Genomic DNA, 13613 nt, shown 5'->3' with positions numbered 1-13613 from the left:
AGGGCACTATAGATAGCAACCCCTTTTCTTCCAACATCTAATCTCTTAAAAAGAGGGGATTTCTGACTATTATTGATTTATTTGTCTCTAGGCAAGCATTTTTTCTTACCAATGTGACCACGATGTATCTGTAGTTTTCCTGGCTTTTCAATACAATCTTTGAAAATGATATAATATCCTCTAATTGATATTACATACTTTCGATGATTTGAACCATTGATTAATTGCCTACAATGTGCAAAACTTTCTAGGGATTCAAAGGCTTGATTTTTGCATTCAAAAGCCTGAAAATCTAGTAGGGGAGATAAGATATTTATAAATAAATGCAGTGTAAGTTAGTATGTGATAGAAGCACAAGGATTTAGGAATTGTAAGGAGCGAGCACTCACAGAGATCGATTGTTTTTATTCATGTCCTATTCTCTTGGCATGGCCACAGTTGGGTTGGACTTGCCCTAATAAGGTAATTGCATGTGACAATTACTTTGTATAGAAAAATCTTCCCTTTTCATCTTTTCTAAGAGTTACATAAACCTCTAGAACACCTCCTTCTATTTGTTTACCTAGTTTTGTATTGTTTGGGCAAAGATTTTTTTTATGGTGAGTTATTATGCCACTTTTATGCCCCAAATACCACATTCATTGGAAGCTTGCAGTGTATGTAGTAAAAGAGAATTGGTCTTAGCATTCTCTCTCTCTCTCTCCCCCCCCCCCCCATGCGTGCTGTTCATTCTCCAATTCACTGCAAATTTCTTTTTAAAAATTGCTTATCTGAAGACCTAATGAACTCAAATGCAACCTAAATTTTAAGTGACAAACTTGGTAGTATCTCAGTTCCTCACCCAATGGTTGATTTTTTTTTTTTTTTTTTTTTAACCAACCACTTTGTGAGTGGTTTTGTGAATGCTCCAGATGATGCCCACACAGTCTGGGCAGCTTCTAGAATGTCTGTGTGTCGTGGCTCTGAAATGCCCGAGGGCAGAAGTCCAAGCCACTCGCTTTAGAAGAGCTGCTCAAGCAATGCTTGGTCTCTCCTGGCTGTCTCAGGCGGAGAGCCCAGAGGAAACATTTGCATTTCATTTTACATGATGTGTTGTTATTTAGGTGACTGCTGCGGACATGAGGAAACATTTTTAGGGGGTGATTTTTTTACCTATCACAAAACCAACACATAGTCAATGTGGAGTATTTGAAAAAGACACAAAAGCACAGAGAAGAAAACACTGTCGTGCATGATGCCGCTACCCAGAGAGAATCCCGGGCGTGTATGCTCTTTGTTGCATTCCTTCTGCTCTTGTGCACACTCAGCTTTTTTTAAAGCCAAAGTAGAACTGCACTGCCATTGTGTTCACATTTGACCTTCTTTTTGACTTTTTTATTATAGAGAACTTCAATCATCCAAAAAGGATACAGAGAAATATAATGAACCCCAGTAAAAATGGTCACCTAGCTTTAACAGTTTTCATTTCTTGGACAAAATTATCCCACCTCTCCCCCTTCCGCCATCCAGGTGACCTCATATCACTTTACCTGTATGTGTTTATCTCTGGAAGACGAGAATACTTTTCTTTTTTGTTATATGTGCAACATAGCGACAATACCATACCTAAACAATAACAATAATTCATTAAAATGATCAAATAGCCAATCAGTGTTTTCAATAATGCAGTTGTTTATTGTGCTATTAATATGTGAGCACTGTAGGAAAAATTAGAAAATAAACTAGAAAAACAAATCACCTGTAATTCCTCTACCCAAGGGTAGCGTTCACCTCTTCAGTGGCTTTCCAGATTTTTTCTGTACACGTACCTATATAGTTTTAAAAGCAGCTTCTCGAGATATAATTCTCATACAATTCATCCATTAAAATATACAATTCAATGGTTTTTAGTATGTTCATGGTATGCACCCATCACCACAATCAATTTCAGAACATTTTCATGACTCCAGAAGGATACCCCAATTAGCAAACACTCCCCATTTTCTCCTAACCCCCACCATCCTCAGGACTAGGCAACTACTAATGTACTTCCTAGTATCTATAAATTTACCTATTCTGGCCATTTCATAGAAATAGAATTATATAATATGTGGTCTTGTGTGACTGGCTTCATTCACTTAGCATAATGTCTTAAGGTTCCTCCATGTTGTAGCATGGATCATTATTTTATTGCCAAGTAATATTTCATTATATGGATATACCACAATCACATACTTTTAATAAAAATTGTATCATATCAAGTGGCTGCTAATGGATGTGAGATTTCTTTTTGAGGTGATGAAATGTTCGAAAATTGATCAAGGTAACCATTGATCAACTGTGAATATACTAAAAGCCATGGAATTGTACACTTTAAATGTGTGAATTATATGATATATAAATTATATCTCAAGAAATCTGTCATTAAAATTTTTATCATACTGTCCTAGCCAGGTAGCTCAGTTGGTTAGAGCATCACCCCAAAATGCCAAGGTTGCAGGTTCCATCCTTGATCAGGGCACATGCAAGAATCAACCAATGCATGCATATAAGTGGAACAACAAATCAGTGTTTCTCTCTCTCTAAAAAAACAAAATCAGTAAATTTTAACAAATTATCATTCTATATTTGCTCTTTATAAACCACTTTTTAAATTTAATGATATTAACATTTGCCCATATCAGTAAATATGTTTCAAAATATAGATTTTAGTGGCCATATAATGGTTTTTATTTTATTTACCAAATCCCTTCGGTTTAGACATTTAGATTGTTTCCAGTGATTTTGCAATTATACAAAATACTATAATGAGCCTCAAATACATAAATCTATTTGCTCATTTCTAATTGCTTCATAAAAAAGCTTTTGAATTCTTTTCCTGATACTCTAGTGTATGTTTCTGTTACTAAAAATACTTTCGGCTTCATTGCAAACATGGTGGTTTTCTCTCTGAACTCTAAATTTGTTTGATGCCTGATAATAATTTTTTTTTAAACTTAAAAAGGCTTACTATCTGAACTGAACAGGTAAAGCTTCCTAGGCTGAGACTCAGTTTCTTTACTAACCTTAATATGACAATTCAGCAGAAAGAGAAACATTCTGTACATATTTCTACAGTGTTACTATTTAATTAGGAAAGAACACAATGGTTTCATTCACAATGGCTGCATAACTATTAATAGTTAATTAGAGCTGCTAGCATTTCCTTTCTTACCTAGAAGAGCAGCTGGTAACTCATCTCAAGACTAGGCTAAGATCCATCGGGATGTACCAGAACATCTCTGTTTTTCTCTTTCCCTTTTGTTCGTGCTCCTCACTATTACACACATTCATTGATTGCTTGACGTTGTCAGAACCTAACGATGAACCTCACTGCCCTGGGACTGTTAAATTCACCCTGAATACTGCTTTTTGGGCTACGGAGCTCAGAAATATTTGTGTGCCAGCGCTTAAATAAAGTGTTTCTAAATGTAGCCATTAATTTCCTTCTTCTTCATACTTGAAGACATATTTGCATCTTGTGATTTACTAATTGTTCTCTGACAAACCGGTACTTTTGAAAATAGTGCCACAGAAGAACTGGTATTTTCACATAACGGCCATTTGAACTTTTTGCCATGTTCTCAAGTAACCCGTGCTTTGTGGGGAATTTTTCACGAGCGTTTACGTGGAGCTGTCAAACCCCCATGCTGGGAAGTTGGGATTTCGACATGGGAACCTTGCCGTGCTAGAAAAAGAACATAAATTAGCCTATGGAGCTTGGAGCATGTGACCGAGATTGGATGAATGCCACTTTTACCTAATTACATAAGATCTGAATTGTGGAAACAAAGCCCAGCATAAAAGAAATGCTGGTTTTCTTTCCTCACCGACACCTTTTCTGGGGGGGAAGAAAAGATCCATCGCTTCATGCAGCTTAAAATTATGAAAGACTGAATTGCCACACTCACAGCCAGCTGGGAATGTGCATTAATCAGAGTGTCTGTAGCAACCATAAATTGTGACCCAGTAACTGGACTCAGGAGAGTTAAATGAGTCATTTGTACCGGACTAAGACTGCTGTGGGATGCTCGCTGCGAGCTGTTCGGCAAGCAGTCAGGTAATATCTGCGCCCTGCTCGCAGCCATCAGGTCCGAGGCCTTTGGGACAGATAGATTTGCTACTACTTCAGCAATGCCAGCCATTCTGCTGCGCTTGGATTTATGTTCACTGCAGTTGGAGAGAATGTATGCCTGACTCACTTAATTTTATCTGTTCTTTTTGGTGTCACTTTTTTTTCCATTCCTGTAGTTTTTCTCTCCTAAATCTTTCATTTTCATCTCACAGCACTCCCTCCCAATCTGTGTGTGTGTGTGTGGTAAAATATACATAACATAAAAATTTACCATTTTAACCATTTTTAAGTGCAGTTTAGGGGCATTAAACCATTCATCTCCAGAAATTGTTCATTATTTCAGACCGAAACTTGGTACCCAGTAAGCAGTAACTACCCATTCCTCCCTTCCCCTAATCTCTGACAAGCACCAGTCTGCTTTCTGTCTTTATGAATTTAACTATTCTAGATACCTTGTATAAGTGGAATCATACAATATTTGTCTTTTTGTGTCTGGTTTATTTCACTTAGCATAATATCTTTAAGATGTATCCAATTTGTAGTGTGTATCAGAATTTCATTCCTTTTTTAAGGTTGAATAATGTTTTATGAATGTATATACTATCTGTTCCATCAGTGAACATACAGGTTATTTCCACCTCTTGGCTATTATGAGTAATGCTGCTATGAAATTGGTATGTAAATATCTGTTGCCCCAATTTTTAAAACATAAAATTGGAAACTGTCTTTATGGGGTAGGGGGACTAAGTTTAGAGTTGAGAGAAACAAGAGGACCTTGAATTAACATTAAGTCTCTTAGAAGTAATACCTGTGTCGTCTTCTAGCCTGAAAATGACTTGCACCCTATGGGATTTGACAAAGATTAAAGATCAGTGATACATTAAGAGTGGTTCCTTTTGCATTCTTTTCTCTCTTTCTTTTCCTCTAAGACCTCAAAGCTAACTTTCAGCTGCTAAAACCCTCTCACTGATAGCTGACTAACCAAACACTAAGGACTAGCTTGGGGAAGCAGTAGACGTAACTCTTGAAACACCCCCGGATCCTCAGTAAACAATGGCAGAAGTTATTTTTTTTGTTATTTTGTTTTTAATTACAACCTTTATATGGCTGGAAAAGAATAGAGGGTCTTGCCAATCAGGAGACCATTAATGTGACAATTCATCTTTATAATTTATTATTTACATAAATATGTTACACTTTGTGACTATATGGTTTTGAGGCCTGTATGTAAAATCATTTGTGCACACAATTTTTAATGACCAAGGGAAGAGATGCTAGTAAATCTCAATGTTTACTTTTAAGAATGGGTCATCATATGTATAATTTCACCTTTGGATGATTTTGCTTGCTTGTTGAAATAGACTTTCTAGATATAATAGTGCTAAATCATCTTTTTATCTTTAACTGAAAAGAGCGGCAACATTCATTCTTTTTTTCAAAAACATCAGTTATTTCAGGTAATGACCTTTTAACCATTTAATTTTGGGTATGAAACAATCTTGCTATGCCTGAATATATAGCATCTATAGATGCAAAATTCTCCTCTACTAAACTCTCAATGAGTTACAAATCACTTCATCTGCAGGTATTTCATCTCCTCTCTCTGTACAGTGTGGGTTTGCCAAGTGGCCCATGAAATTGTCATGGAAGACAAACAGATTACTCTGGGACATGTTATGATCCTACTGGGACACTGGGACTGAATTAGGTGGAATTGTTGCTGACTTAATTATTGAGTTCTTGTGGTCTGAGTAAATTTATGTACCTGTTTAATAACTTTTTTTTAAAGCCTCTTATTCCATCTTTTCAGGAAAAAAAATCAAGATCATTGTCTGGAAAGTATATTAAACAAAGTACTTAAATGTAATATATGTGCCCCTAACCTACTTTATTCATTGTGTTATTCCCCCTCCCCCTCATTTTGAAATACTTTACAAATTAAAAGGTAGGATATGAATGTATTTATTTCAATATTACTGAAATCACCCTATTATTAATTATAGGTTTATGTTGAAAGTTTTAAAGTGTTATAGGAATAGTAATTGGAAGATTATGTTTACTTATCTTCTGGTTCGAGATTCTGAAATCCCACTTTCTAAAAGATGAAAGCAACAGTTCCAGCTATGGCATACTCAAAGATGGGGATGAAAGTGATTGTCCCAGGAATCCTGATCAATTATTTGTTGTTTTGTTAACTCATCAGTGGTTAAGTGAGAATATCCCTAATATATTTCTCACCTTTTCAGCTGTGCAGAGAGAAAAATAAAAAGCATAGGTGGTTTGATAAGTAGAAAGTAGCTGGGGTCAGCACTCATGATTCCAGGGACCTGAGCTTGGCATGAGTGATTAAGGCAGTGGTTCTCAACCTTGGCTGCATAAAAGACTCTTGGGCGTCAGCATTTTTTTAAATCTCTCCAGGTGATTCCAAGTCAAGGTCAAGAACCATTGGTATAAAAGAATTAGAATAGGAAACTGAGTTAGGAGAGTATTATGGTGGTCCAAGTTAGAAATAATAAAGGTTTCAACTAGGAAATTTCAATGAGATATTCAGGGGGTAGAAACAACAAGGCTTATGTCCCACATGAAGGAAAGATACCATCTTCATAAGACTGATGGTCCTAACCTTGAGACTGGATGAGGTTGCCATTGAACAGAACCAAGTAGAGATCCTTGAGGCAGAAGCACATTTGTGGGTGGAAGAAGGTCAAAAAACCCAAGAAGTGGGAAGAGAGTCCATTGGCTATCGTGTCAGAAGCTAAAGCCTGAGATTTTCAGATAGGATACATTAGTCTCTCAAGAGCAATTAAGAATAAATGTAGTAATATGAAATTATAGTAAGCTTTAAAAATATTTTTAGAAATATTTTTCTAAAATGTATGCTTATTAGATGTCCTCAAGGTTGTACTTTATAAAGATACTTTGAAATCCAAGAAAAACAACCAGACTTATGAAACATAAAACAACACAGACTAATCACTGCGTGTACACCTGAAACTAATACCCCAGCTCCACCCCTCTAGCCAGCTAATGTTGGGTAAGCCACTTACCCAGTTCTCATTTTCCTAACTCGTTAAATGAGGATGACAGTGGACGCCATGCCCACTCCATAGTGCTGTTTCCCACATTAAATTAGATAACAAATGTGAAAGTATGTGTAAAGTATAGACCATTATGCAGATAATGGATTGCTAACAATAACCTTTTTGTTGCTGATCATAAGCACTCTAGTATGAGAAGATTTGGACAATTTGTATTCCTAGTAAAGGGATAAAATGATACTGGGAAGTCCCAGGTACCCGTCTCTTCAAAGAGCTCACCATCCTACAAGGCAGGCAGGACAAGGAAATACACTGCTGTAAACACCAGGGTGTGAGTTCTGTGAGAGCAGGAATCCTATCACTAATGTACCCCAAAATCAGTGCTTGAAACCTAGTAGGCTCTCCTAAAATATTTTGTTTAAAAATTTGATGAAATAATATAATACAAGGTAAAAGGCATATAAATAAAATACTGCAGTAGTTTGGGGGAAGGAATTGCCTGAATCAGTAATTTAGAGACAAATATATGATGAATTCATGAATAATGGGATGAAGGAGAATGTCTCCCGAAGTTACTTTAGGTAACGTGGAGCAAAAAGGAATTGAAACCCTATCAGATACAAAATCTAGAAATAGCAAGTGAACAATTACTTCTTCAATCAAGAAGACTCTAAGTTGCTCAAGGCCAAGACCATGAAAATCAGAGGAAACAGTGATGGTTCAGAGGAAAGCCTTTAGAAATGGGTTTACACCCAGGCTGACCACTTATTCACTGTATTGGTTATGATTGCATCTCACCCAAGGCCAAGGGACCACTTATGTTCAGATGTGAAATTTGGTGCTATAGTGTTCTGCTTTCAGTGTGGCAAATGAAAGGGCCCTGACTGTGTCATCCTCTGTCTGCAGGAGTAGATAATCTCTGTGAGAGGGCGCTTCACATCCGCAAACTCCTCCTGACCTTGCCCAGGTCGGTCCTTATCGTCATGAGGTACCTCTTCGCCTTCCTCAATCAGTAAGTACCCTAATACCCTGCCAAAATGCCCATCTTAATTCTGTTGGCACACCTCTGAATGCTGCCTTTGTTCTTGGATTCTGTAAAATGTACATTGGGTTTCATTTATCAGCAATCAAAGATGATTGAATATAAACTGAAGGTACATTTTTCCTCAGCAGATCAAGGTCATTGTATGATAGATGAAGGATGCAGAAACTATGGTCATAAATGCAAAAATATACAAATAGCACTAAAAAGAACACTTTCCAGTGAAATATGTTGTTTTTCCAACTTTCATCCAAAGCTAATGCCATGAATGTTTTTGTCAAAATGATGTAAACCACCTGCTCACTGCAGAAAACTGATTTTTTAATGTAGCCGGGGAAGGAGGGGAATTGTAGGTGAGAATTATACACAGATCCAAAAAAGAATTCTGCAAATTTAATATAATGAGACCTTGTCAAGCAAAAGATATTTCTAAAACCACTTTTTAAAGTGTAACAAAAGTCTTAAAAATCACCACATTGTTTTCAAAGAAACTTTTATTCTTTTAATTTAAGCAACTTGATTTTCAGTTGTGTTACTTCCTGATACATGGGCTCCTTTCTAAGAACATCTTCCCCAAGTCGTATGGAAGAGTCCCCTTGCTATTCAGTGTTTCAGTTAAGCAATTGGAAATTAACCCAGGGGGTGGTAGCCTGGGGCATTGCCTTCCCATTCTGGCATGGATTCTCCCTTCCTAAAATTAGGATATTTCCCCTTCTTCATTCCACTAGAGGTTTTAAGTTCTCACAAGCCATGGGGACTTTTTACAACCCTGCTGACACTATTCCTGAAATCGTACCCATTCAAGGTAAACCTAGAAAACAAGTATCGTACAATAGGGAAATGCTGGCAGGGAACCATACAGAATGGAACTAAAACAGCCACCAGTGATAGTAGGAACCCATTTATACAGAAGTCACCACTAGAAATAAGCAGTGTCTTCAGGGATGGGTGGAGACTATGTTTAGGTTAAATAGAAGCCATCAGTTTTTACCTTTAAATAAGCCTATTCAGTCTAATCACTGTTTTACACCTGAAACTAATAATATTGTGTCTAAACTGTAATTGAAAAACTTTTTTAATTTTAAAAATATTACACCTAGTCACCAGGCAGTTGTAGAATCTGAAGGCTTGCTATTTTCACCATTAATTGCACGTGCCTCCGATTAATAAGGAGTGTCCTGCTTTCCTGCTGGTCCTCTCCATAGTGTCCTGACCAAATTCTCCCCTTACGCCTGAGCAAAATCAACTGTGAACCAATAAACCACAACAGACTAGGAAAGCAGGCTGTGAATCAAGGAAGTTCTCGAAACCTGAGTCATTTATCTCAACAGAATGGCACATGTGCCATGAGTCAGGCAACTGGCATTGCTTCTAGCCTTTCTGCCCAAAGGTGCCCCCTGGCTCCCTGCACCTGCCTTGCAGAGGCAAGGTCGAGCTCTAGGGTAAGATGGTTGGGACGGGAATCTTGAAAAGAGAATCTACCTATTCTTTTTTCATTGTAAAATTGAAACGTGGATAAATGGCATTTTTATGTCCAGTTTTTGCTTTGTAAGCCAGCACTGAATTAAAGGCCCGGGAAGTTCACTGTGACCTTCCCCATTGAGCTTCGGCGTGTCTTTTGAAAATTAGACCATTCTTACTCGGACTCTCGCTTCTCCTTCCGGAATCCATTTTCAAGATGATCTGTAACATGATCGTGGCTGTTACTGTGAACTTTTTTTTTTTTTTTTAAGAATGTATGTTTGATAAATGGCAGAAGGGAAAGACATATGTTAGCTGTGGAAATTATGCTTTTGTGCTTTCTACTTTCTAGGCTATCTTATTTCCAAAAGAGGGTCAAGTATCATGTCATGTGGTTTCTCAGTTTCTTTGTGTCTGTCACCATCTCACAAAGGTAGTTGAGGATCTTCTTTCGCCTTCCATTTGTCATCTGTTCACCTGGATTTTACATTTCCTTTCAAGATCGACATTTTATACACCGAAAGATAATTATCTCTAGGTTCTCCCTGAAACAGTACCTTGCTCATGTGTTAGAAGCCCAGTAATAAAGAGCTGGCTTATTTTGAGTCACCTGTGGAAAAATACCTTACAGATGTCCATTGGATTAAATTTAGAAATTAGTGCTAGACAACCGGAAGTCTCCCCGAAGTTTGTAGTTTCCCAGCTCTAAGTGGAGTGAGAGGACTGAGGAATCTTTTCCCCTTCCCTTGGTCTAGTGTTGGTAGTCTTACCCAAAAGCAAATTATAGAGTCGGCAGTTTTTTGCTTTCTCTCAGTGGTTACAGAGAATAGGTGCTTTGTTTTCCTTTAGGCTTTCCTCAAGATTTATAGGAGAAAACTGAAATCTGAGATGTTTTTGAGTAGTGGAAGGGCAATTTTAAAGATTGCCTTTTGGAGACTGCTACTGTCCTTCCCAGATTTACGTGAGCAGCATTTACAGCCTGACCACAATGTTTACATATGAAACTCACTTACGCGATTCCAATTTTCATTGTAGAAGAGATTATCTTAACTCCCTTGTGGCTTTGGAAAATGCCACTTAATTAAGCAAGTAGGGCTTAGATTCCCCTTTCAGTTTCTATCTAGTTAAAGGGTTATATAAGTCACTCTACTTTCTTTAGCCGTTTGCTGAGCCAACTTAAAGTAGGATGGAATATAATTTTCTTCTAATAATAAAAACCAAAGAAAATGTTTTAGATGCCTGTTTTCAGAATATGGAGTATCTTATTAAACATAGATCTTTTTGCGCCTGCCCCCCCCCCCCCCCGTTCTCGTATAACTCCTTTCTTGCTTCCTTTCAAAGTCTTTCACAATACAGTGATGAGAACATGATGGACCCTTATAACTTGGCCATTTGCTTTGGCCCAACATTGATGCCTGTCCCAGAAATACAGGATCAAGTGTCCTGCCAGGCTCATGTGAATGAAATTGTCAAAACAATCATCATCCACCATGAGATTATTTTCCCAGATGCTAAAGAGCTGGACGGCCCTGTTTATGAGAAATGTATGGCTGGAGACGATTACTGGTAAGTTCAAAAATTTTAGCCCTTCTTCCCCTGGAAAAATTATGAAAGTACAGATATCAACTTTTTAAGAAAAAGAATTGACTGTAAGCCGCCAGTGCTTCCAGCTAACAAAAAGGAAGCAGCAGTAGGAACGTTTGAGATAAATCAGACTGCTGAGACCCATGACAACACTGGCTGCTTATTATAGAAACTCATATGCATCCCTTCCTTTTCCCCAAGAAGATGTCATCTTCTTTGATATATCCATCCTGTCATGGCTTTTGTAGAGAAGAAAGGTTTTGATATTGTATAGAGCTATATTAATTTTTACTAGTATCAAGAAAAGATAGCTGTTCCAATTGATAGATTTTATTTTCATTCTGAAAGTTTTAATTTTCTATAAAATAGTTTCAAAATTCTCACATTAAAGGCGCTTTATCAGCCAAATGTTTTTTCATTCTTTTTTTTTTTTTTTTTTTTAAATATATCTTTATTGATTTTAGAGAGAGGAAAGGAGAGGGAGAGAGAGAGACAGAAACATCAATGATGAGAGAGTCATTGATCAAGCCCACGACCTGGGCATGTGCCCTGACCGGGAATCGAACCCCGATCGCCTGGATCCTAGGTCGACGCTCAACCGCTGAGCCACGCCAGGCCGGGCATTCTTACTTATTTTTTAAAAATATGTTTTTATTGCTTTTTAGAGAAGAAGTGAGGAGAGAGAGAGAGAGAGAAACATCAATGTGAGAGAGAAACATCAGTGTGAGAGAGAAACATCAATAGGTTGCCTCCTGCACACACCCCAACCAGGGACCAAACCTGCAACCTTTTGGTGCATGGGACGACATTCAACCAACTAACACCAGCCAGGGCCATTCTTACTTATTTTTATTTTTATTCTTACTAATATTATCCTAAACAATTGTAGTAATGGTTATTTTGAGTAAATTTGTTACATTAATATATTGTTGGGATAACATTTTTTCATCTATTTATATTTTTAATTGAATTTATTGCGGTGACATTGGTAAATAAAATTATATAGGTTTCAGGTATACAGTTCTATAGTACATCATCTGTATATTGTATTGTGTGTTCACCACCCTAAGTCAAGTCTCCTTTCATCACCATTTATCCCCCCTTTACACTCTTCTACCTTCCCCACTCCCCTTTCCCTCCGGTAATCACCATGCTGTTGGGATAACAATTTTTTAATTCAGCAGAATAGGCACCTTTCAGTGAAGCAGTAAAATGGAGGAGGTGTAGTCAATCGAATAATAGCAATGGTAGAAAACCCTAAAAGTTTTATGTTCACTATTTACTATATAAGTTCAAGCTTCTGGGAAATCATATACCCCAAAAAAGTAGCTTTGATTCCTTGAGCCCCTACCGCATGCAGACTCCTCAGTGCATCTGATCTCTGTTACTCCTCACGGTCACTCTACCAAGTACGTTAAGAGAGACCAAGGAGCCTGTCGAGTGACTAGTACTAACTGGACACAGCCCAGGTCTGTCTGATTCCAAACCCACATGAGTCCTCCCTCCTAGTCAACAGCTGCCTCCCGGCCTAGCTCTGAAACTGCCCCGCGCAGCTCAGATGCAGGAGCAGCTGGAGACAGGCGTGTCTACGCCTTCATTCTTGACCCTCCTCGGGACTCCTTGTTTCCCTTTGCCTTGCCAGGAACTAAGTAGAAGTAGAATAAGTAGCCACTAGATCTTAAGTAACTAAAGGTACACTTATTTTTTACTTAAACCACAATGTGATCTTAAACCACAGCACGGTCATGTGCTTTAAAAAAACTGAGAGTTGACTCCTTCCAGAAGTACTGCTTTCTAAGTTAACCACAGAGTATCACAGATGCCAGTTCTATAGTATATCCAGCAGTTTTACACATGAAACTCAATTCCAAAATATTTACTTGAGCACTTAACTATGTGCAAGGTACTGACTGAGCGTGGCTCTGAAAAAGATAAATGGATAAGCATGTAGATGTCTGGTCAGTATTATTTGATAGGTTGTACCCCGTGACTTTCTGCGGTTGCTACTTTCTTACAGAGTAAAAGCCCCATTATGAGGAGTCTTGCAGCAGTAACCTGTGCTTCATTATGCCCTTCTCCCACACATAGTGTTCTCTATGGGCACTGCTCATTCTAATCAGAAAGTCAGTAACACAGCAGTTACTCTTGTCACCCAACACCAGCAATATAAATGGGCTTTATACAGTAAAGTCGGGTTGGTATTTGCGCCCAATGCATATTTCACTTATCGGCATGCATTTGAGGAGAGGGGGTGGTAGTGTTAAAGGGTGAGTTTTTCAAAGGATAGATTCATAATTCTCACACAAATATGCAATGACCATCTGTGAAGAAAAGATGGGGAAAAATACTACAATCAATTCAAAGCAGAAATCAAAGAGCCATTTATTTGCGTGCA

General features: G+C 37.8%; 1 protein-coding gene across 4 annotated transcripts in view; it reads left to right on the top strand.

Annotated features, from left to right (window-relative positions):
• SRGAP1 (SLIT-ROBO Rho GTPase activating protein 1) overlaps positions 1-13613 on the top strand; it is a 235625-nt gene that overhangs the window by 208179 nt on the left and 13833 nt on the right. For all 4 annotated transcript variants that reach the window (XM_081127248.1, XM_081127247.1, XM_081127246.1 and 1 more), the window contains 2 exons: positions 8038-8143; positions 10976-11200. In XM_081127248.1, coding sequence (XP_080983374.1) covers positions 8038-8143; positions 10976-11200 — 331 coding nt within the window. The remainder of the gene's footprint in view (positions 1-8037; positions 8144-10975; positions 11201-13613) is intronic.

The sequence above is a fragment of the Miniopterus schreibersii genome, assembly GCF_964146895.1.
Source record: "Miniopterus schreibersii genome assembly, chromosome: 2".
Lineage (NCBI taxonomy): Eukaryota > Metazoa > Chordata > Mammalia > Chiroptera > Miniopteridae > Miniopterus > Miniopterus schreibersii.
The sequence above is the reverse complement of the archived record's forward strand: the minus strand, read 5'-3'. Positions and strand labels throughout refer to the sequence as shown.